At 41.1% G+C, this 24,633-nt stretch overlaps 1 protein-coding gene across 5 annotated transcripts; it reads left to right on the forward strand.

Annotated features, from left to right (window-relative positions):
* On the forward strand, positions 1 to 22,483 carry MSL3 (MSL complex subunit 3). Of its 5 annotated transcripts, none has more exons than XM_034649187.1 (13): positions 1 to 124; positions 1,352 to 1,434; positions 1,823 to 1,918; positions 2,246 to 2,346; positions 2,910 to 2,995; positions 3,577 to 3,699; positions 4,492 to 4,652; positions 5,453 to 5,611; positions 7,802 to 8,064; positions 8,724 to 8,833; positions 12,315 to 12,414; positions 12,891 to 12,975; positions 22,339 to 22,483. In XM_034649187.1, the coding sequence occupies exons 1-13, from the start codon at positions 23 to 25 to the stop codon at positions 22,400 to 22,402; spliced, it is 1,533 nt and encodes a 510-aa protein (XP_034505078.1). In that variant the 5' UTR covers positions 1 to 22; the 3' UTR covers positions 22,403 to 22,483. The 5 variants fall into 5 exon arrangements, with proteins under 5 accessions (XP_034505078.1, XP_034505076.1, XP_034505077.1 ...); XM_034649185.1 differs by lacking the exon at positions 22,339 to 22,483 and adding an exon at positions 15,872 to 16,677; XM_034649186.1 differs by lacking the exon at positions 22,339 to 22,483 and adding an exon at positions 15,872 to 16,677 and having other exon boundaries at positions 2,249 to 2,346.
* The last annotated feature ends 2,150 nt before the right edge of the window (positions 22,484 to 24,633 follow it).

The raw sequence follows: 24,633 nt of genomic DNA on the forward strand, positions 1-24,633 counted from the left end.
CCGCGCCAGCCACGATGAGCAAATGAGCGCGAGCGAGGGCATGAAATTTAAATTCCACTCAGGGGAGAAAGTGCTGTGCTTCGAGCCTGACCCCACCAAGGCGCGAGTGCTGTACGATGCCAAGGTGCCGCCGCGGAGGGGCAGGGAGGAGGCGCGGGCTGGGGACCCCGGGACGGGTGGCGGATGCGGATGCGGGTGCGGACGGCGGAGCAGGGGAAGTGGCGGGGCCCGGCACTGCATGCCGGCGGCTCCTCGGCTTGCGCGGCGCCGTGCGTGCAGCAGGGGGCGCTCTCGGGGCGCCGCGCGGGGGAGTCGGGGCCCGGACGCTTCCGCTTCCGCCAGGCGCGGGGCTGCGCACGCGCCATCAGAAACCTCGCGCGTGCAGTGTCGCGAGGCTGGGGCCGCGACGTCGGTTTGCGCACGCGACGCCAGCGAGGGCTGCGCGTCGTGGAGGTCGCTTGCCGGCGGCCTTCACCTTCTTGTTAGATTTCTCGCCATTCTGCGCGGCCCATCGTCGCGTGGAATCGTGTCTGGGCCCGACCCCTCCCAGTAGGCCGCGACCCCCCACCCGAGGGGCAGTGTTGACCCGGTGCTTTCGTCCCGCGGGGTCCTGCAGCATTTAGGTTTTCAACCCCCGAGTCGCGCCCCGTGCCCGTCCAAGTTTCGGGGACTGGGGGGAGGTAGAGGGAACACTAAAGTTCCTGGGGCCTAGATGACGAGTGGGAGTGGGCACCGCAGTCCGGGGTTGGGGGCTGGCCTCGGGCTCCGGGTGCTTCTGGGCGACTCTGGCCTTAAGTGGACTTTCCGAGTCCTCTTGGGTTTTGCGAGTTCTGTTTTCGGGCTCCGCCCCCGCAGCCTCTGGCTGTTTGCTGTCCCACCTCCCGCCCCGCCTTGAGCCTCCCTAGGGGTGACACGCCCCATCATTTGCCCCAGATGTTCACTCTAGGGACCCCTCTGGGAGGGATGGCATAATCGGCCAGCCGTCCTGGCACTGGACGCGGCTGAGCTGGGGAGACTACAACTCCCAGAGGTCTCAGGGTTGCAGCTCTCTTGTCTGGCCTGGACTCCTTCGTTAGTGACAAATCGGTCGCCCAATGGCTTTAGAAGCTGAACCCAGTCTCAATATCAGAGACCAATCGCGGGTCGGTTGGAGGGATGTTTCCTATTTTGAGGCATCCACTCAGGAAAAAAAATGGAATTGAAAGGAAAAATGTTTCAACCCAGCTTTCAGTCTAAAAAAGGAGAGAATGCTTTCTTTTCTTTTAAAAAGAGATCTATGATCTAGTTTTCTGATCTAGCTTCCAATATTCTTTACGTTCTGTCATTTGTGGACAATATTTCCTGGTTTCAGATTGTCGATGTTATTGTTGGGAAAGACGAAAAAGGCAGAAAGATCCCAGAATATCTGATCCATTTTAATGGTTGGAACAGAAGGTGAGTGTACTTGTTAAACGGGATTGAAAACTGATCATCTTTGCAAGACAAGAACATTGCAAACTTAAGTTTTAGAAACACTTGTAGAAAAGCTTCACTTCCTGTTTCTGGTCTTTTATCAAACCTTGCCTCTTCTGAAGAATGATTACTTTTAAGTCAATTATATTTGGATTCTCTGTGGGTAATTCTAGAAACCCTAGTTGTTTCTGTGTCTGCATGAGTTCTTTTTCAGTTTATTTGCATCTTTTTCGTGATTTAAAAATGTTTAGTTTTTTAAAATGTAAGTACTTCTGGGACACTTCTGTTTCTGTGAGGTGCTTTTAGCATTTGTTTCAGATCAAACTAAAATACTGAATTTTACATGCTTTTTCTTTTTTTGTTTGATCAGCTGGGATAGATGGGCAGCTGAAGATCATGTCCTTCGTGACACCGATGAAAATCGGAGATTACAGCGTAAATTGGCAAGAAAAGCTGTAGCTCGCCTGTAAGAATACAAAAATCATGACATACATGTTATTCAATGTGTTTTCTTCTAGTGTTTAGAATTTTAAAATATAAAAGTAAAAATATGACAAACATGGCTTATTAGTAACTTTATATAAAGTGTGTTCGTGAAGAATTGCTCTTGTGTTCTAAATGCTGTGTTTTCAGAGAGGTTACTGTATAATCTTCTGAAGTGGAGATTAACATTTATGTTCTAGGATTTAATGATTTTTAGGTCCTTAAGAATTGTTGTTATATCTTGTTTGTACTTCAAGACTCATATCAGTCAGCATCAAAATTTGTTTCAGTTGTGTTTATTTTCTCTCAGAAGAAGCACAGGAAGAAAGAAGAAGCGCTGCAGGTTGCCTGGTGTTGACTCTGTCTTAAAAAGCCTCCCTGTTGAAGAAAAAGATGAAAATGATGAAAACTGTGAGTGGCTTGACTTCATTTTCTCTGGCTGAAAGAACTTTTACCCAGTCCTTTTATACCACAGGATTGAGGGGTAGGAGTCATTGCAGTTACAGACAAGGAAACGTTTTAAGCTCATCACATATAACATGTGCCCCTTTTGTTTTTTAACAATTAAAGTAGCGGTCAGTTAGTCCATAATACCTCATTGGTCTTGCTCATAACCACTGTCTTTTCAGCCAGTGTCTTTATCTGTACTAACCCCTCATGTTTTCTTCTTGGCACTTCCTGAGCCTTGGCCCCAGTTATGAATGCAACAGAGAACCGTAGAATTCTATGTGACTAAACACTTTCAGATCACTAACTTGTGTGGGTTTTGCCTTCATTGAAATTGGTGTCATATTTCTCAAAATAAATTTCTATTCTGAAAGATACAGTATTTGGGTTTGGCATTTAAAATCTATGCAGGACTACAGTTAATTATTGCCAGTGGTAGGACACACACTCCACCTTGAAGAATTATAATTGTAAAGGTTAGGGAAGTATATGAGGCCGGTTCGCCTGATAGTTTTTGTTTTCCCTAGCAATAAGCAGTTCCTCTGATGACAGTAGTGAAGAAAAGGATGAAGAAATAAGTGAAGAAAGTGATATTGAAGAAAAGACGGAAGTGGTATAAAGTTTCTATTGTAAAAACCCTGTCTTTGGCATATATTTAGTGGTAAAATTATGTGATAAAATTATTCAGTTGCAAATCATTTTGTAAAAATGCATTGCTTTAACCAGATACTATAAAGTTGTACTTGATCTTTAAAGGAAAATAACCCTTATTTATATTTATAGTCACTGTATGAACCTCTTGGTGGGTCTTTTAACCCATAAAGTGTTTTCACAAATCATAGTTACCTCTTTCTTTCCATTGTGGCCATGAACTTTATTTTTATAGTGGTGATCAGTTTTTAAATGTCATGTATCAGGGTTTGGCATCTTCTGCCTGCCTTCAAAGTTAACATAAATCTCACTGGCAAACTTAAAAGGGGGAGAAGCAAAATTAGTATTGGCAACATGGTTGGTGCCCTAAAACACATTAACTTGGCCTTTAATGTACTTTTCTCTAGGACATGTGGCATTCTGGTATGACTGTTGAGGATTAACGGAGTTTGTTTCATAGTAGGCTCTCCTGTGTTAGTCTTCCTTTGGGTATAGACTCTCTTACTGTTACGAGTAGTTAAAAATGAAATTGTGATATTGCAGAAGGAAGAACCGGAGCTGCACACAAAAAGGGAAATGGAAGAAAGAACAATAACTATAGAAATCCCTGAAGTTCTGAAAAAGAAGCTTGAGGATGATTGTTACTATATCAACAGGAGGAAACGGGTATGCAGGGAGAATACCTAAAATACGGATTTGTAATAGAGCTTTCCTTTAGCCATATTTTACAGTCACAGACTCAGGCAGTTAAGAACCTTGTAAGAATGAAATTCATATTTTAAGTTTTGTACTGAATTAGGTTTTAAAGTTCTCTGACAGTACTGCTCTGCTGCTGATTGAATTAAGGCATGCAGAGTCTTTCCCAGCCTTGGCTTCCTTTAGAATCCTCTAGGGAGCTTTGTCAAACTCCTTATGCCTGGGCTTCATTCAAGAGGTTAAGACATGGGGCGCCTGGGTGGCTCAGTCGGTTAAGCGTCCAAATCCAGGGTTTCAGTTCAGGTCTTCATCTCAGGGTTGTGAGATCAAGACCCGCATCAGGTTCTGCACTCAGTGGGGAGTCTGCTTGAGATTCTTTTTCTCCCTCTGTTCCTCCCCCCTCCACCTTACACACTCACATGTATGTGCTTTCTCAAATATTTTTAAAAGAAGTTAAGACATAATTGATCTGTTATGGAGGCTGACTGTGGACATAGTCTCCCCAGGTGGCTGTAATTGATCATTAAGATGTGAATCACTGCTTACATTTATTTTTTAAATTCATACTGTAATTTTCATGGGGATATGATTAGTAAAAGCAATCATAGAGCCTCAAAGCATGTTTACTTAAAAGATTCTCCTCAAATAGAATTGGCTTTATTTTTGAGTTAAAAAATTTATATAGACAAGAGCACCGTTTCTTGGAATATACGGTTTATACAATGAGATGCATGCATCAGATGTCTCTATTTTTATTAACAGTTAGTGAAACTTCCATGCCAGACCAACATCATAACTATTTTGGAATCCTACGTGAAGCATTTTGCTATCAATGCAGCCTTTTCAGCCAATGAGAGGCCTCGTCACCATCATGCTATGCCACATGCCAATATGAATGTGCATTATATCCCAGCAGAAAAGAAGTGAGTAGTGAGGAAGGGGGGGATTGATGTCTCAATGGCTCTCTCTTTGTGTATTAGAAAAGTGACTTCCATTTAGAACAGGTGACACTCTATTTTTGTAATTTGGAATTCGTTTAATATATCACTCGATTAACTTATTAATTCATTTAGGGACAAATTTAATACCAAAATATTGTCCCATTTTCAAAATGCTCAATAACTATTTAGGTATCTGGTCTGGATATATTGAGTATGCACTGCTTCAACACCAAAACCAGTTTTGTTCAGCGGTATAATATAGGAAGGTAACTCTTTGTTCTTGAGAGGCACCAGAATGGGCAAATAAAATTTGATCAAAGCTTGTTTACAAATAGGTTTTTATTCAGCCAGGATAATTGCGTTCATAGCCTGCTTTGTGCATGTGACCCAGCAGGATTAGAGTCAGACAGGCAGATTGTTTGATTTGAAACAAGTATTAAGAGTAGTTCATCAGGTCTGCCCGCTTCAGCTCCCAGTATTGGGGTCTGTCCATCTTCTTCAGCACGGGCTGCTTGGGTTCTTCATGTGGCACTGAACGTACTCATTTGTGTTCAGTGCAGTAAGTTAAAATTACTGGTGTACTTTTTTCACTTTATGTTACAGATCAGTGTTTCCATTTAGTTTTTTGTTGGCAGCATCTACAAACTCACTGTAGTGTTTATGTATGTTGGTGTAAAATATAGCATTTAAGTTTAAAACTTTGCCTTATTAAAAACATGCAACTTCATTATGACATTTTGGAAAGTATTTACTGCATCTCTAATCTCTTCTTATTCTCCTAGCGTTGACCTTTGTAAGGAGATGGTGGATGGATTAAGAATAACCTTTGATTACACGCTCCCACTGGTTTTACTCTATCCATATGAACAAGTTCAGTATAAAAAGGTGACTTCATCCAAGTTTTTTCTTCCAATTAAGGAAAGTGCCACAAACACTAACAGGTAAGTCTGCAGTTTGACTTTCAGATGTCGGCAACCGGATAGTTGACTCTGTCTTTGAAGATTTCCATCTAATGCTATGGGGCCAACAGATTTGGAGGAGGAGATTGAAAAGTGGAGTTTTTTCCTGGGTAACCTAAGTCATTCACTTTCAAATGGCTCTAAAAGATTTTACTAAGTGAAGATTCCAGTGTGAGAACTTGGTTTGAATTTGGGCAGCTAACCTTTCTTTCCAAAGACAAGTGGGTTGACGAAGGCAAAGGCTGAGAAGGGCAGAAGATGTGGATTTGAATTTAGCTCCTTCACTTACTGGTTGTTTGACTTGAAAAGATGCCTTCTGAGCCTCTTCCTTTTGCCTCTGCACAATGGAAAGAACAGCTGCCTCCTTGGGTAGTTATTAAATGAGAAAGTTCACAAAGGGCTGGCCACCTTTTGCCTTCAACTAAAGGTTAGTTCCTTTCCTGCTCTGCTGTGTCACTACTTTCTTTCCTTGGTCACCAAGCATGCCCAAGCCTCTCATGTTTGGTTGGGGGAGGAGGGGCAGAAATCCCCAACCTGAAGTCTATACCTTCACCTATGCAAGCTGCTTCCCTATCTTCCTGTGCCTTTCTTCCTGAGATTGGTCTGTTCTCATGATTTCCACTTCTTCCTCTGCTCTTGCCTACTTTACACTCTGCCTTTGTCTACCAACTGCCCCTGCTAACTCTGCTCCCCAAGAGAGGGTACTAATAACTTCCCACTTGTCACAGGCCATGCTCTGCTTTGGCCACCTTTCCCCGCCATCCCCTTCTTCCTTCTCTTCATGGCTCCTTGCTCCTGGTTCTCTGTCTGCCTCATGGTCATTTCTTAGCCTGCCTGCCTTCCTCTCCCATTGGTTTCACCCTATGTAACAGGTGTGTGTGACTCTCTGGGGACCTGTGTTGATGTTCCCATGCCCTCCAAATCTCAAGGTTGTCTGTCCAGGGTGGACTGTGTGTTCCACAAAGCTTGGCGGATGCTTGTGGCTTTTCTTTCTAGTCTGTGAGTAGTTACAGGTGATGGATGAGATTACATGATATTCTTACTCTCTTTATTTAAAAAAAAAAACTTATCGAAGTATAGTTGACACAATGTTCCATTACTTTCAGATGTAGGACACAATGATTGCACAATTCTATGTGTTATGCTATGCTGCTCACCGCACGTTAGCTACCGTAGTAACCCTATTCTCTTGACCAGGGTTTCTCAGTCGTAGCCCTGTTGATATTTTAAAGATTTTTTTTTTATTTTTATTTATTCGACAGAGAGAGAGACAGCCAGCGAGAGAGGGAACACAAGCAGGGGGAGTGGGAGAGGAAGAAGCAGGCTCATAGCAGAAGAGCCTGATGTTGGGGCTCGATCCCATAACGCCAGGATCACGCCCTGAGCTGAAGGCAGAGGCTTAACCGCTGTGCCACCCAGGCGCCCCATTTTTTTTTTTTTGGCTTCAGACATGTTTATTCTTCCCTGTATTGCTTGTCCACAATAAACAATAAAATGTTTTGTCTTTTTTTTTTTAAAGATTTTATTTATTTATTTGACAGAGATAGAGACAGCCAGCGAGAGAGGGAACACAAGCAGGGGAATGGGAGAGGAAGAAGCAGGCTCATAGCAGAAGAGCCTGATGTGGGGCTCGATCCCATAACGCCGGGATCACACCCTGAGCCGAAGGCAGACGCTTAACCGCTGTGCCACCCAGGAGCCCCTGCCCTGTTGATATTTTAAAAGAGATCATTCTTTGTGGTGGGGCGTACTGTGCATCGTAGGCTGTTGAGCAGCAGCCCTGGCCTCTATCCAGTAGATGCCAGCAGCACTTTGCCAGTTGTGACAAGCAAAACAGCACTGTCTCCAGATAGTGCCACTGTCCCTCGTAGCGCAAAATGACTTCCAATTGAGAACCATTGCTATAAGATCAATACAAAAGGGGCATCACGTTCTTTAACGCCGGCGGGCCTTGCAGAGTTATCCAGAAAATTTAAATGATTAAATATGTCTGGTTACTCTTTAAGAAAACACTTGTTTTGCCACATTTGAAAGTCCAAGTTTAGAACTCTCCTGGAGTGGAGTCCAGAGTGTTTTCTGTTCTGTCTGAAGAAGGACATAGAAGAACTGCTCCAGTTTTGCAGAGATTCTCTGGGCCAGGTGTGTGTGATGCTCTCTCCTCTTCTTCCGTAGGAACCAGGAGGAGCTCTCTCCAAGCCCACCATTGTTGAATCCATCCACACCGCAGTCCATGGAGAGTCAGCCCACTACAGGTGAACCAGCCACCCCCAAAAGGCGCAAAGCTGAACCGGAAGCCTTGCAGTCTCTGAGGCGGTCCACACGTCACTCTGCCAACTGTGACAGGCTGTCTGAGAGCAGTGCCTCTCCTCAGCCCAAGCGCCGGCAGCAGGACACATCCGCCAGCATGCCAAAGCTGTTCCTGCACCTGGAAAAGAGTAGGTCCATTCTCAGGTGCGGGAAAGCCATTCACTTTGTGCTGGCCCTGTGCCAGCCTCTGCTCTCCTGAGGGGAGTCCAGCCGACAAGAGAGGCTGGGAGAAGAATGGGGATGAGTGCACAGTCACACCCAGATTCACCCACTTAGCTGTGGGAAATCCAGTCAGGGGTTTGGCTCCAACCAAGACTCAGGCGGCATTTTCCCTATGGCATGGAGAGAGGAGTCACCACACCTTCAGTTCTGCAGTTGGATGCTTGGCACCTGCTGCTTTAGCTGTGTCTCGTGGGTCTGGTAGCAGTAGCTCCCCATTCCCTCCCCCAGCCCTAATCTATCATGCTAGGCAACCACTAGTTACTTCCTGTCCCTATGGATTTGCCTCTTCTAGGCTTCAATTCCTGTCAATGGAATTATACAGTAAGTGACCTTTTGTCTGTGGCTTCTTTCACTTAGCATGTTTTCAAGGTTCATCATGTTGTAGCATGTATCAGTACTTGTTTCCTGTTTTTTTTCCTCCAAATAATCCAGGTACTGTCTTTTATGGTAGGAAAGTCTTTTTAAAGATTAATAATTTCTTTACTATTTGTGATAGTCGTCCAGCAGTCTAATTCAGTTGCTCTGTGATTTACAAGTGAATAATTAACATCTTTTCCTTTTGAAGAGACACCCGTGCATAGCAGATCATCCTCACCGGTTCCTCTGACCCCTAGCAAGGAAGGGAGTGCAGTGTTTTCTGGCTTTGAAGGCAGAAGAACTAATGAAATAAACGAGGTAAAAGCATTAGTGTTGCTGGTCATCCCCAGTGAGTCCTTCTTTCTGTGGTGCTTAAGTCCTGTGGGCGGAAATCAGGTTTCTTTAGAAACACTATGTTGCTCTTGCTGTGGATATTAACAAAATGCTTCATATGATGATGTTTAATACTGGTTTGGGTTTCTAAAATGAGAAAATTGCTAAGATTCCAGCCCGGTGCTTATGGTTATCTTTTAAGTAAGCACAAGTATTGAAATATATGAGCATTTTCATTTTATGGAACAGACGTCAACACACTTGTTCTACAGAGGTCCAGAGAGCAAATATTTTAGGCCTCGCAGGCCCCACAGTCTCCTTCAAGACTACCCAATTCCAAAAGCATTCATAGACACTATGTAAATGATGGGCATGCTGTGTTCCAATAAAACTTTATTTATGGACACAAAAATTTAAATATCAGATAATTTTCATGTTATGAAATATGGTTCTTCTGGGTTTTTCCAACTATTTAAAAATATAAAATTCGTTGTTAATAGTAGTACCAGTAGCCATCCCTTTGAGGGCATGTTATATGTTAGCATTGTGCCAGGTACTTGACCTAAATCATACTTGACCTCAGATTTTCTAGAACAGCCTTGCCATCAGGTTTTCCATTTTACAAGTGGGGAAACTTCATTTAAAAATTCTGTTTTTAAGGCTAGTTAACTGATGTGTAGGTAGTGAGTGTTTTGGGGATTCAGGAGATGTCTTAATTAGTCTACTGGGATATTCTGTGAATCTCGCCTAGGAGGTAGGATTTCCCTGTTTCTGTGCATAGGGGAGATGGCTTTACTAGGGAAAGAGAACATTTAATGATGAGGGTTGGCAAACTTCTTCTGTAAAGGGTCAGATTGCAGATATTTTCAGGGTTGTGTACCATACAGTGTCTTTCGAGATTATCCTACTCTGCTGTAGCATGAGAGCTACTCATAAATGAATGGGTGTGGCTGTGTGTCCCCAGAATTTATTCATGTACACCAGTAATTGAATTTCATAATGATTTTTCACATCATGAAATATTTATTCATGTGATTTTTATTAACCATTTAAAAATATAGCAGTCATTTTTGGCACAAGGGGGTTGGGCTGGATTTGGCAGAAGGCCTTAGTTGGCTGACCCCTGGTAGAAAAGCTGGAAAGCTTAATCTATTTTACAATGACACTGAGGGAAAGTTAGGAAATTCCTATTACAGCAGTCCCTAACGTCCTGTTTTTCAGACAAGGCCCTGCAGGTGTTACTAAGGGAGTCCTGTTTGTTTTAAAAGGCACATGAATATTCGGGCAAGGCCATTCCCACTCAGGTCAATAGTGCAAGCCCACCATCTAGTGGTTATAGGTACAGCTGCAAGCTCTAGCAGAATAGGATTTCTAGTAAGACAGGTTCTCAACAGTGACTCGTGAGACCTTAAGGAATTCCCATCTTCGTGAGTGCCTCTCTCTCGGTGTGTTTTAATAAAAGCTCTGCATCCAAATCTGAGACTCTCTGTTCACTGACCTACTGCATCAGGGTAGGGTCTGGATGTACACGTTTACGATTCACAGGTGGTTGTCTATATACCCCAGTTGAGAATACCTCTGCTGGAAACCTGTTTTCCCCCATGAAATTTATCTTTGGTAAATAGAAGATGATATACTGCATTGAAATGCAGAGTTGAATGAGCGAGGTCGGCTGGCCTGCTAACTAGCCAAATGACCGTCCTTTGCACACACATGTGTCTCATGATTCCAATGATTGCAGATTCTCCTATGTTAACTTCAAGTATCACTGTCAAAACAGTTGCTAAGCTGCATTTGTGTGCACCAAGGCTGAGGTGCTGGGCATGGAATAAAGCTGCTGAAACCAAATCCCTCCCTTCGGTGATCTACACCACAGAAGGGTTGGTGGGGGGCGATGAGGCCAGGGCTGAAGCTTGGACTTCTAGCAGGGAGCCATACAGCACCATGGTGAGACTTACTCGCTTCTACAATTTCACTGTGTTAAATTGAGTACATCAGCCTTTCTGGGGTGGTTTTGGCATCCTTCTGCCTTGTCTTATAGAGGATTTTCTTTGGCCCTACCGTATTTCCGGATTAAACTTGACAGATCCCAAAGGCAAAGCAGCAACTCAGTAAAATAGTCCTATAATTTGCTGAAGTATTTCTGTGGAGGCTCATCAGAGAGCTTTTAAATACAACTCTGACTTTAACAAAAGCCCGAAATCCACCCACAGTTCTGAAATTTAGAAGGAAGGAAAAGAAATTGGTTACCAGGGTTGAAGTCTATTTTCACTCAACTCAGTGGTTCAGATTAGTTTCCAAAGTGAATCAAATATATCAGGAAATTAAGGAATCTTAAAACAATAGTAATATTACTCAAAACACGTTTGGGTTACTTTTTACTACTACATTCTTTAACATGAGTTCCAATAAAGGAAAAGGGACAAAATGACCAAAACAGTTACAGAGAGTGAGAGGGAGAACCAGGCTTCCCGCTGAGCAGGGAGCCCGACATGGGGCTCAGTCTCAGGACCCTGGGATCATGACCTGAGCCAAAGACAGACACAACGATTGAGCCACCCAGGCGCCACCATGCTTTATTTTTATAAGCTTGTCCTTATTTTGACATAAAGCCATATTTTTTCCCTACATGCAATTTATTGTTAGAACTTTTTGGTGATTAGAAGTGTCTCCATGTGGCCAAGGAAGGTGGGTCCTCACGTGATTTAAAAGGCAAAAATGTTTTGAAAAAATTATAGGAAACTATAAGATATATGCTGATATGTAATCAATATGGAAAGCGCATACCTTTATCCTCCCAAACTGTATAAATCATAATTTCACCAATAAGAAATGGACATTTAACATTTTGGTATAGGGGCGCCTGGGTGGCTCGGTCGTTAAGCGTCTGCCTTTGGCTCAGGGCGTGATCCCGGCACTCTGGGATTGAGCCCCACATCAGGCTCCTCTGCTGGAAGCCTGCTTCTTCCTCTCCCACTCCCCCTGCTTGTCTCTCTCTCACTGGCTGTCTCTGTGTCAAATAAATAAAAATAAAATCTTTAAAAAAAACCATTTTGATATATACTTCTTGGTAGTTCTGTGTATTTACATAATAATTATACACAATATTTTCCAACTGTCATATTGAACTTCGTTATTTTATAGCTTGATCCTTTTCAACATAATGCATTATACTCTCATATATGCCAAGATCGTGCCCTTAAAGAGCTTCATGGGAAAGTTAGAGGGGTGGCTTTCAAAATTCCACATTGGTTTGTTGTTACTGTTTACTCTCATTTTCTGGTCCAGCTGTGAAGCAACTCCTTAGTTGCTAGAAGGACAGGAAGCTTGGGAGTGAGAACGTGACACTCAATTTGAGATGAGAACCTCAAAGCAAGTGTATTTCTGCTGGGATTCTGAATTTTGAGATTTTTTGATAACAGTGTTAGGCATGAATTGAAAGATTTGTTATTATATCTTTTCTCAGGTCCTCTCCTGGAAACTTGTACCCGACAGTTACCCGCCAGGTGATCAGCCGCCTCCACCCTCTTACATTTATGGAGCACAACACTTGCTACGATTGTTTGGTAAGAAATCCTGGTCCCTGCTTTCTTCCTTCCTCCTCCCCTTCCCCTCCACTTTGGGGTTTTTTTAATTTTCTTTTTTTTTTAGTAATCTTTATACCCAGTGTGGGGCTCAAACTTACGACCCTGAGATCAGAAGTCCCATGCTTTTCCAACTGAGCCAACCCGGCACCCCTCCACTTTGGTTATAACACCCTTGTTAGTTTATGCACATCTTGTGGTAATTTTGAGGATCTAAGAAAAATCATTGAAAAATGACCTTAAAAAAAAGGCACTGAATGAATCTTAAATTTCATAAACATTGTGTTTGTACCATTTTACCACTGTACTTGTGTTCAATAAGAATTTTTGGTTTTGTTTGATAATGTAGATATTAATTTCAGTTTGAGTAGGATAAACAAGACCCTCAATGTGTCCTGCTCATTGCCAGAGTCTGCCAATTGTAAATGGCTTTGGCTTTGGTTTTGTTTTTAATGCAGTGAAACTTCCAGAAATCCTTGGAAAGATGTCCTTTTCTGAGAAGAATCTGAAGGCTTTACTGAAGCACTTTGATCTCTTTCTTAGGTATTTTAAATTTGTTTGTAAAAACTTACCTTTGCTGCCTTATATATGACTTTTTTGCACTTCTCCATAACAGATGTGGAAGCTAGCTCTATATTCTAAATAGTAGCAGTATTAGCTAAGTATGATTGATTCTAACTGTAATTGTAACATCGGGGTTTTTTGGCTTTCTTTTTTCTGTAATTTATTGTATAGAGGTAAAATTTTTTGTGTCACTAGAAGAATCCAGTTGGGTAACTGTGTGAATAGAAAACTTTTTACAGAAGTGATTGAGATTGATAATAATTTAGTTCTACATTTTTTATTTAGAAGTACCTTAAGTATTAGACTTTTCTTTGTTGCATATACATAAACCTAAATATTAGCATTTACAGGTTGGATTTTTGTGTTTAGAGTTAAGATAAATGACCAGTAGTTCATGCTGACAGTTTGTAAACTCAGAGAAAGGTATTGTTTCTTTCGTCCAACAGAGCCAGTCATCGTATCTTAGGATCATATGCCCTGAGGCTCTGCCCCCTACTCCTTGCACCATGCTGTGGGCCCCAGACTCACTTGGGCCCGTGGCCCAGCTCTCTCCCACCCAGAGGTCTATTGACCATTTCCTCTGCTTGGTGTTCAAGGATGCTCACCACACTGCCTTACCCAGCTCATCTATCTACCTGATCTTATTTCTTCCTTCTCTGTAAGGGGGTACCTCTTCCTTGTATTCAGACTCCAGCCTGCAAGAGCTAAACAAGTAGGATTTATCAGTGTGGAAAGTATTCCAGCCAGAGAAATATGTTTTCAGAGTTTTTAAAGGATATTTTTATGTAGACATTTTGAGTAAAGTGTCCATGAGTCCTTATTAGACTTTATTACACCTTATTAGAAACAATTATGAAAAATACACTCTTTCCTTCCAACCTTCCCCTCAAACACAATTCTATTTGGCATAAAGATTATGTAGGCCAACATCAAATAATGCCAATAAAATATGAAAAATAGCTGCAAGTTAGCTTAGGAAAGCCTGCTGATATTGAGGTATGCTCAGTATAAGTTAGAAATTAGCGTTTTAGGAATTAACTTAGAAAGATTTACAAATATAGCAGTTGGTTTTGAAAATGTATCCAAAACGTCAACTAGAGAATCAGTGGACTCAATAATCACTTTAAAAGTGGCACAATCCTCTGATAATGCAAAGAAGGTTCAACTGAGTTTTTAAGATGTGATTCTGAATGTGTAAGGACAGTTACACCGGCTGAATCTCCTTCTGCTGTGTGTCCGGCTGCTTCCCTCCCACTTCACTGACAAGAGCACATGCCTAAAACCCCATCGTGTGGAGGCAGAGAAATGGGCACTTACTCTTTTACAAATCTAGTCCTTCAAATCTTTTTCTATTGAGGATAACGCCATTTCCTGGTTTAAAAAACCCTTTTAAAAATTACATTAAAGAAACAGTCTGCTGTATGTAACAAACATTTTCTTAAAAATAAATAATTAGGGGGCGCCTGGGTAGCGCAGTCGTTGGGCGTCTGCCTTCGGCTCAGGGCGTGATCCCGGCGTTCCGGGATCGAGTCCCATCGGGCTCCTCGGCTGGGAGCCTGCTTCTTCCTCTCCCACTCCCCCTGCTTGTGTTCCCTCTCTCGCTGGCTGTCTGTCTGTCACATAAATAAATAAAATCTTTTTAAAAAATTAATAAAATAAATAATTAATTAAAATGAAAAAAAAAATAAAAAAAATTTAAAAAAAATAAAATAAAAGTGGCACAATCCAAAGAAGAAAGAGTTAGCTATCTAATGAGCTTTGATTCGGTTTTAATAACGAAGGTATTAGGTTTATCCTTACATTTTTTGGAATTTGGACAGGTGGAAAGAGGCTGGAGAAGTAAGCATGAAACTAATTAGCTGTGGTGAAATCTTTGACATTTCAGATACAAGATAGCATCTGCACAATGTGAACTTTTGAATGATTGTCCTTATCGTAATATCCATCATCAGACATAAGTCAGCCTTGTTTGTTTATGAGTTTTGCTACTATAAGCTAAAACTGTAACACCATTTGGAATGGCAAATTAGGACCCGGATACCGTTTACTATTTATACTATTCAATTTTGAATTAGCTTAACCTGTAGAAAGTATTGGGAATTTCTCAAGTGACATTTGTTGAGTTTACAGCTTTTTTAAAAAAGATTTTATTTATTTGAGAGCGAGCGAGCATGAGCAGGGAGAAGGGCAGAGGGAGAAGCAGGCTTCACCGCTAAGCAGGACTCCATCCTAAGATCCTGGGATCATGACCTGAGTGGAAGGCAGACGCTTAACAGACAGAGCCAGATGCTTAACTGACTGAGCCACCCAGGCACCCTGAGTTTATAGTTTTTTGTAGTTTATTTTTATTTTTTTAATTATTTATTTGACAGAGAGAGAACGTGCACAAGCAGGGGGAATGGTAGGCACAGGGAGAGGGAGAAACAGGCTTTCCGCCAAGCAGGTAGCCCAGTGCAGCCCTCAATCCCAGGACCCTGGGATCATGACCTGAGCCTAAGGCAAATGCTTAACCGCCTGAGCCACCCAGGTGCCCCAATACAGTTTGTTTTTATAACAAGAAAATCCAGTTGTCAGAGCCCTTTTTTTTTTTTTATACAGTGTTTGTATAATGATGCCTGCCACCTCGTGGAGTTTAGGTTCTATTTCTCTTTGTACACTTGATAGTGAAAGGATCCTAATGAAATGGCAATTAATGTAGAAGCCAGATATACGCAATGAAAGTGATCAGTATATAGAAATCAAGATTATATTCATTTTTTTTCTTTGGAATACCAAAAAAGGAAGAAATGTTAGAATGGTTGCAAGCTAAAATTTTGCTTGCTGGTGTTGAGTACTCACTGTAAAGATCATCAGGGCCATTTTCTTCTTTTCCCAGGTTTTTGGCTGAATACCATGATGACTTCTTTCCGGAGTCTGCCTATGTTGCTGCCTGTGAGGCGCACTATAGCACCAAGAACCCCAGGGCGATTTACTGAAGTTTTGATGGTTCTAGAAGAACAGCTTCTCTGTCTAGCTTTGTACTCTAGGTTCCCAGTGTAGATCTAGGGAGATGGTGGACCTTCTTTACAGAGTTGACACCCACCCCTGGGGGCTCTGGCAGAGGTGGGCCCATTTGTTTGAGTTGCTTACATACTATAGTTATTTCTGTTAAGGTTTACTTCATAGGTGCCTGAACGGCCTCCAGCATGAGACCCTTGCCACCGTTCATGTCATCTGTGACAGCAGGAAAAGAACAGCTGTGTTCACAGTGAAGCGTTAATGAGAGTATGTGGAGGTCAGGCTGTTTCATTCAGTAGCTATTCAAGTTAATTTGTTAGCAATGACCATGTTTTTTAGTTATTTGTTAGTATTAAGCAAAATTGTTTTCCAAACTGTTTTCATTCTTATGATGAGGCTCAACAACTCTGTCCCACAAATTTTAGTTTTGCTTGGAAATCACAAAGTAGTCCCAGAATATTTTAGAGGGAATTGATATTGATGGCAAAAGAAAATTTGCAGTCACACATTTGCTTGTTAGAGTTCCTTTTCTCCAAAACCTTATTTTTGGTAATCTAAATAAAGTGTTGCCTCTCTTGTTTGAGATTTTACAGCTATACTTTGTTGTGTAATGTTATGATTCCCTTTCTGTAAAACCTTATTTTTGGTGATCTAAATAAAGTGTTGCCCATCTTATTGCAAAAACAGGAGTTTTCACTCTGGCTTTGTCCTCTTTCTTTGTTTCAAAGGAACAGTGAGGTAATCTCTTGACTCATAACTTTTTGTTTTATTTTGTTTTACTTTTGTGCCTTTTTTGCTAAGGCCGTTTGTTTTCTGTCCCTCTTTGATTTTGCCCCACTTGGTGGCTTGATCAGAAGGTGGCTACTGGGAGTCAGTGCAGTTTTTTGCTGTCTTGCTGCTGCCCTCTGAGGTGGTCTGGGGCCAACACATTTATCCTTGTCCACCATTACCAGCTGATGGTCTCTGCAGTCACCCTTCTAATCCTCGTTTTAATCTCTCATGTGCCCCCCTGTTCCCCAGAATGCTTGAAAGGAAAACATTAGCATGATCAATGTAATACTTAACTGCAAGGTTTGGCAGTTTAGGAAAATAACAGTTTAAAAATTGACAAGAGGAGGATAACATAATTTTTATGAAAATGGCCTAGACGTTGAAGAAAGTTGTAATTCAATTAAAGGGATCCCAGTACCATACAAGCCTTGACTATAGTGCCTGCCTTTTCTTGTAGCTCAGTTCAGTTTAACTTAACTCCCAAAGACCATTGGTCGTGAATGACAAAGGCCACAGGGGATTTTTTAAAAATCTAAAATGGTTCAATGGTTCCATCAAAGAGACTTCTGCACATACTGACCAATGAGATGCAGAACCTGTAAATCCGAGTAGACATCATCTTAGTGTGGTTAGTAGCCAAGTAAGACTCAGGTTTTTGGTGTCTAATTAGGAATAGCACTGAGTTCATACTATGTTTCATCTCCATTTGGATTATGCAGTGGCTCTTTAATTAAATCTGGTACACCTGCAGTGTGCTCTGAATTGCTGAAAAAGTTTAATCAGTAATTATTCATGGCCTGGAAAAGAAAAAAATTTCCCTTACGAGAATCTCCTTCCTTAATGTCTCCAGTGAAATGAACACAGACTATCTCTGGGAACATTTACACAGTTGCTACCTTGAGTTTACAATTCATTCATTATCTAATAATGAAAAATTTTCTTCTACAAGGCATTTCCTAATCATAACTTCCTTTAAGCTAATTATTTGCAGCTTAGGTTGATTTAAAGAACTTCAAAATGTCCCTTTATTATATATCATTAATAATTTTTCAAATAATAAATTAGTTAAAAATATGATTTAAATGTCTAGACCATTCTAAAAATTATGTTGTCTTCTTCTTGTCAATTTTTTTTTTTTTTAAAGATTTTATTTATTTATTCGACAGAGATAGAGACAGCCAGTGAGAGAGGGAACACAAGCAGGGGGAGTGGGAGAGGAAGAAGCAGGCTCATTAGTGGAGGAGCCTGATGTGGGGCTCGATCCCCTAACGCCGGGATCACGCCCTGAGCCGAAGGCAGGCGCTTAACCGCTGTGCCACCCAGGCGCCCCTCTTCTTGTCAATTTTTAAATTGTTATTTTCCTAACTGCCAAACCTTGCAGTTAAGTATCACATTTATCGTGTTAATGTTTTAAGTCATTTAAAGGTATATTGAAAATATTTCAATAACTTGTATATCAGGCCCTCATACTAGGACTTGGAAAAGAACATTCAAGAACAAAAAAACCCACTTCTGTCTAAACAGAAGTAGATTTATAAATCATTCTGTAGTACAGTGTGCACAAAAAAAGCAAAAGAAAAATTGATTGAGACGCCTGGCTGGCTCAGTCGATAGAACATGTGACTCTTGATCTCAGAGTCGTGGGTTCAAGCCCCATGTTGGGTGTGGAGTCTACTTAAAATAAAAAAAAAATTTTAAACTATCAATTTATAAAAGTTGACGTCTGTCATTAGATTTTATTAACTCTGTTATAATGTCTATCTCAACTGTAATTTGAGGAAGTGCAGTTACCCTGGTTTTCCATTGTTTTAATAACTCAGTGGCCTCTGCCCTTTAATGTTTAGCTTGTCAACAATCAGTTTATCTGGACATTTCCTGACAGCCACCTCCTGTGGTGCCAGAACCTGTGCTAGGTGTTGGGAAGGTATGATCCTTGGTGCAGAGTGCACTTAAGATTGATTTTTCCTTAAGTTCTATATTAAGGAATTGTGTTATTTTCACCAGTTCTTAATTGTAACAAGTCTAATGTAATCATAAATGGCAACGTTTTCCAAAATTAACCTTCCCGTGTCCAAGAAAGAAGGGATAGTTCTATTAATTGATATATGCATGTCAGTTTAGGTAAGTTTGATTATTAAGTTTTTGCTAGTTTAAGAATCTGGCAAGATGATAAGGGACTTGATATCCATTGGGGAAGGGAGTTTCAACAGATTAAAAGCAGTAATTTGGGGAAATCGTGTTTACTTCACAATGAGCTAAAACTTCTCAGTAAACCAATTAAATCCTTTTTTAAGCAATGCAATTGGAAAGACACCTTTTTGTTCTAATTCTGTTTGTCTTATTCTTGTGCCAAATTCTTCCTGATGCTCATCTGGGACAAAGCATTAGCGCATATTTAAGTTAATTGAGTTGTGGTATTTTTACCTAGTTCCAGTAAAAAGAGAATGCTACTTTCTGCCTCTTTATTCCCTGGAATACATCTAAACTCAAAGTGAATTTTGTAAATGGCCATTTCTTTGCTTTAGCTTTTCCTCTGATTAATGAGCAGAATGTAAGTCCCCTGTAAATGTGCACAAGGCCTGGGATGAGGTGCTTAGCTAGCTCCTCTCTCTGCATGTTGACTGGAGCATCTATTGGGACCCTAGCCCAGACCATCTTCTCAAGATTATACATGTTGCCGATGTGCCTCATGCATTGATAAGCCTACATGTTATCTCTGCCCTCACACACCAAGGACTAAAATTAGCATCAGTGGGTAAATGAGCAAGTGTTCATGTGGTGGTGGACAGTCGGCCGTGCACTCGGGAAGGTGGAGATTTCTGAGGAGGAAAGGAAGAGAAAAGCAACAAAAGGTCTGCTTTAGAAATGGAGAAGGAGGGGTGCCTGGGTGGCACAGCAGTTAAGCGTCTGCCTTTGGCTCAGGGCGTGATCCCAGCTGTTATGGGATTGAGCCCCGCATCAGTCTCCTCTGCTATGAGCCTGCTTCTTCCTCTCCCACTCCCCTGCTTGTGTTCCCTCTCTCACTGGCTGTCTCTATCTCTGTCGAATAAATAAATAAAATCTTTAGGAAAAAAAAAAGAAATGGAGAAGGATTGGGATGCTCTTGCTGGGTGAAATGCACTAAGCCTCCCCTTCAGCTCTCTAAGATAGCTCTGCCAAAATAAGACTTTAGGAAATGGATTTGTACTTTTGACCTTTTGTGGAGATGGGTTGCCAGGCTGAGACTGGCCTCTAGGCAGGTGGGACAAGAGCAAGGGCACCCCAGTAGTTGGGAACATCAGGTTTATATGTTCTTTTCACTCATCAAAAGGATTCCAGGAAAAGCCAGACACAAGAGGCCATATATTCTATGATTCCATTTCTATGAAAAGTCCAGAATAGATAAACCATAGGGACAGAAATTAGACTAATGGCCTTTAGAGGATGGGGAGTGGAGGGAATTGGAACTGGCTGCTAATAGGTCTGAGGTCTCCTTGGGGTGGTGGAATATTCTGGAATTAGTAATCATTGCCCCCCTGTGATTTTACAAAAAACCACTGAATCGTATGCTTTTAAAGGGTGAAATTTTACAGTATGTGAATTATATCTAAGTTGAAACAGGGAGATCTGGGGATTGGATATGCCTACAACTCAAGAAAAATACACCATGAAAATGCATTTTTGAGAACTGAAAAGCTATTTGATTCAATACGTCAACATGGCTTCTTTTTTAAGATTTTATTTATTTGAGAGAGAGAGGGACAGAGATAGCAAGAGAGCACAAGCGGGGCGGAGAGGGAGAAGCAGGCTCCCCGCTGAGTAGGGAACCAGACATGGAGCTTGATCCCAGGACCCTGGGATCATGACCTGAGCTGAAGGCAGACGCTTAACCAACTGAGCCACCCAGGCGTCCCTCAACATGCCTTCTTTAATGCACCATTGGCTAAGGCAGGCCAAGATTCCTTTTCTCACTCCACTTCCACTGAGTTCACACTTCACCTGAAGTTCAGAAAACACAGTGCTGTGCCTTCCTACAGTTTCCTTTGTGAGCAAATACAGAGTTGACAGATCTTCAAACTTTCTTGACTTCCAAATTCTGCATGGTGGGGCATAAGGAATAAGTATATAAGCAAAAAAAGTTAATAAACAGAAGTTAGTGACAGCAAAAATGGCATGAATTAAGAATAATGCAAACCATTGCCAGTTCATGTTTACAAGTTTTCATGTTTTGGAATTTCTTTACAACATCAGTCTTTATCCTTCCAGAAGGTCGTGAAAAATCATAGGTAGTAAAGTGTTCAACTGTGTTTTTCTATCGATTTGTACTTTTCTCACTCAGATTTACAATTTTCAGTGGAATGATTTAGTAAGTCATTTTGGAGATCTGCTTTGGTACAAGGTAAATTACACCAGCCTGCTGATTTTATTTACTGCTCAATCTTCACTATTGTAAAGGTGACTTCTGAGACAATTTCGGGTCGTCAGCATCTATTAGTTGTTTATTATTATCCAGAAAATGGGGTGAGATGATTTGTGAGCTGTATAGAAACACACCTATTAGTGTTAGAGGAGGAAGGTTATTTAAGTGTGTTTGGGCAGTACATAAAACGAAGTCTGAAAGCCTGAAATGGAGGGAAACCTAGTAAGATTTCTTTTGATATATGATTGTTCATCTTATCATTTATATTCTGTAGCACATAAAGTTTAACCAATCATAGCATTGAAACCCTTTGTTAATTTGGTGGTCCATAGGAAGCCATGGTGTGGTAGATGGATTGAAAAATGTTTCTAAATCTTTACACACAAAATGCTACTAAATCTTTACACGCACACACACACACACACACACCCATATCCCTATCCCTAATCTTTTAAATGTGTATTTTTTTAAGTTTTTAATTTAAATTAAATTTAGTTAACATGTATTATTAGTTTCAGGTGTAGAATTTAGCGATTCATCAGTTGCATATAACACCCAGTGCTCATTACATCAAATTCAAATGTGAATTTTTAGTTTCTCTTACCAAGAGTTAGGATCCATTTTCCTTCGCCTTTTTTTTTTTTTTTTTTTTTTGGTCTGGCTTTTATTTTTCTTGAGCTGAGGGCTGACTTTCAATAGATCACAGCAAGGGAACTGCTCTGCTTAGTATGAAACCTACATTAGTCTGGCTTTGGGACTTGATTTAGCCAAGAAAATAGGGCAGAAGTGCTTCACTTCCCTTCTCTCCCTTGGAACCTTGCTGAGATGTGAACCAGCCCCAGGCTAACCTGCTGGATGATAAGAGACATGTTGCCTAGTTATTCTCATCACCCAGCCACCTACCAGCCAACTGCCCCACATGTGAATGAAACCATTTCAAACCAGCCAACCCCCAGCCTACCTGCAAGCCCACTACAGATGCAGAGACAAGCGAACCGAAATCTGCCAAACTTAGCCTAGGTTAGAACCACCCAGTTGACCCATATATTGTTGATCCATAATGAATGCTTATTGTTTTAAGCCACTGTGTTTTGGGATAGTCTGTTATGTAGTAACAGCTAACATCACAACATGTCTTTGTGATGTTTATGTTTTGCATCCTGTCTCTGTAACAGCTCTAACTTCATTGCCTTAGCTGAAATTGCTGAAATTCTGGTATGTTCAGAAGCCATCAGCTAACTGAGGGAACATGTACCTGCTCCTGCTCCTGTTCAGGTAACAAGGAAGAAAATGGATAAAGACAGCAACATATCTTTGGGATTTTGTAGCTAATACTACATGCGAAATGTAGTTTGCAGAAACTAAAGAGAATATAAAATATGTTTTTATCATAAAATTAACAACTATTGTTATTTGGTAAGATTTATTTCCAGCCACTGTTTTAAGAAGAAAAAAAAACATCTTGGATTTGGCTAAAATTCCCTTTATTGTTACCTGGATCTCAATCCCCAGCCCTTCTCCTAGAGGGGATAATACCCTGAGTCCGGTGTAGTGTGGGCTCATATTGTGCGCATGGAATTTCTTGCTCTTGTACTCTTCATCATGTTCCTGACATATACATACACGCATATTTACACATACACATGTATGTGTAATAGAAACATATATCTGTACATATATACATCAATTTGTGTTTTCACATATATACACATTTAGTTTAATCTTAACTGCTGTATAAGACTACCACATGGATGTAATACCCTGTATTAATTTCTCTACCGTTGTTGGACAGTCAGATTGTTTCCAAGTTCCCCTTTTACTAATAGTGCTGCAAAGAACAGCACTTGTACGTAGGTCCTTGTATTCAAATGCCAGTCTTTCTGTAGGTCAGATACATGCTTTTTCACATTTTCTGGAGTCTAGAGTTACCCTGTTGGACAGGTTGCTGGCTTTCTAAGAGTTTCTGGGTGTTCAGTTTCAGGGCTGTTGTCTTGTGAGACAGATTTATAACACTGCGAGCTAAGAAGAAGAAAAATGGGATGAAAACTTGAAATCTCTGCAACATTCTCCATGTTACTTCATCTCACATTGCCCACTCTCCCCTTTCCCTGTGTTTTTATGCAGTATTGGAGATTATTTGGTGGTCTCGTAGAAATTAGAAATAAATAACTTCACAGTGGTTAAAAGCAGGGTAGGAGGTGATGGCCTGCTGCTTTGTTCACTGATTTCCAGGGTGACTATTAATGACATTGTGGAAAGGAGTTGGACGGGCATCCAAGGACTATTTCAAATATTGCACTGAATGGGGCAAATGTACCACATTAGATCATTTCTGAGGGGTCCCGGGTTTCTTATTCTATAAGGCAAACCAGCTCTCTTTGGAGTTCTCTCAGTTGAGAGGTCAAGTTTAAAAACCTGTGTGTTAACATGCCAGGAAATGAGATGGTAAACATACCATGGAGGATCAAGGTTAGGTCAGACAATATTGTCTCTGTAAGTGAGAGAAAAATCATTCTTGCTCTTTAAGCAGTAAATAGCTGAATGTTCTTAGATTTTACACATCCCCAGTCAAAAGTGAATTAGTGCACAAGAAGCCCATCCTCATAATAAATGTTGTTCTCAACAAATTGTGTGTGCCCTTTGTCCTTTGGGTTCAGTCCACACCAGCTGATCATAAGACGATGATGTCAACATTGCCCTATTGCTTTTGATGTGTAACCATATCTGAGAGCTGTCTGAGGTTTTTTGATTTATGTCAGGTTACATTATAGGTGCTCTGTAATGCAGCTGCTCTTAGTTTAAAATTTTTATAACCGTCGATAAGAATTGCTGGCTAGCAGAAGTAATACTCTATTGTGCATTTTGTATAGAAAAATGAGGAGAAATAAAACTATTGGAAAACTACATCCTTGTCCTCAGACTTCCAAGCCAAGCCAATCAAAATCATGATTAAAATGAGTAATAAGATAATAGTAATGAAGTAAACTCTGGCATGCTCCCAGAAATCACTCTAAAGATTATTTATTTATTTGAGAGAGAGACAGACAGAGGTAGTGAGTGGGGAGGAAAGGGAGAAGCAGGCTCCCCGCTGAGCAGGGAGCCAGACGCAGGTCTAGATCCCAGGTCCTGGAGATCATGACCTGAGCAGAAGGCAGATGCCCAACCGACTGAGCCCCCCAGACGCCCCCCAGAAATCACTCTAAAAAGAACATCTGGGGATGTCAGGCTGGCTCAGTCGGTAGAGCATACAACTCTTGATCTCACGTTTGTGAATTCAGCCCCATATAAGCCATAAAGCTGACTTAAAAATAATAATAAAATAATAAAAGGAACATCTGATGCTGGTTTTTTTAGTTCTGTTCTTTAAGATTTTTGGAAGCAAGGCTCTGATTTCGGAAATAGCATATTTTGTGCACTTGAAGGAAATTTTATAAAGAGGTTTCAGGTGTTGCCAGTTTTTCATTGATCAT

Source organism: Ailuropoda melanoleuca, chromosome X (genome assembly GCF_002007445.2).
Source record: "Ailuropoda melanoleuca isolate Jingjing chromosome X, ASM200744v2, whole genome shotgun sequence".
NCBI classification, from domain to species: Eukaryota; Metazoa; Chordata; class Mammalia; order Carnivora; family Ursidae; genus Ailuropoda; species Ailuropoda melanoleuca.

Bases quoted from the DNA above. Each gene is read 5' to 3' on its own strand.
- MSL3 (XM_034649185.1), top strand. From the start codon at position 23: ATGAGCGCGAGCGAGGGCATGAAATTTAAATTCCACTCAGGGGAGAAA. The intron at 12,415-12,890 runs GTAAGAAATCCT...TTTTTAATGCAG, and splicing joins ACACTTGCTACGATTGTTTG to TGAAACTTCCAGAAATCCTT. The intron at 12,976-15,871 runs GTATTTTAAATT...TTCTTTTCCCAG, and splicing joins CACTTTGATCTCTTTCTTAG to GTTTTTGGCTGAATACCATG.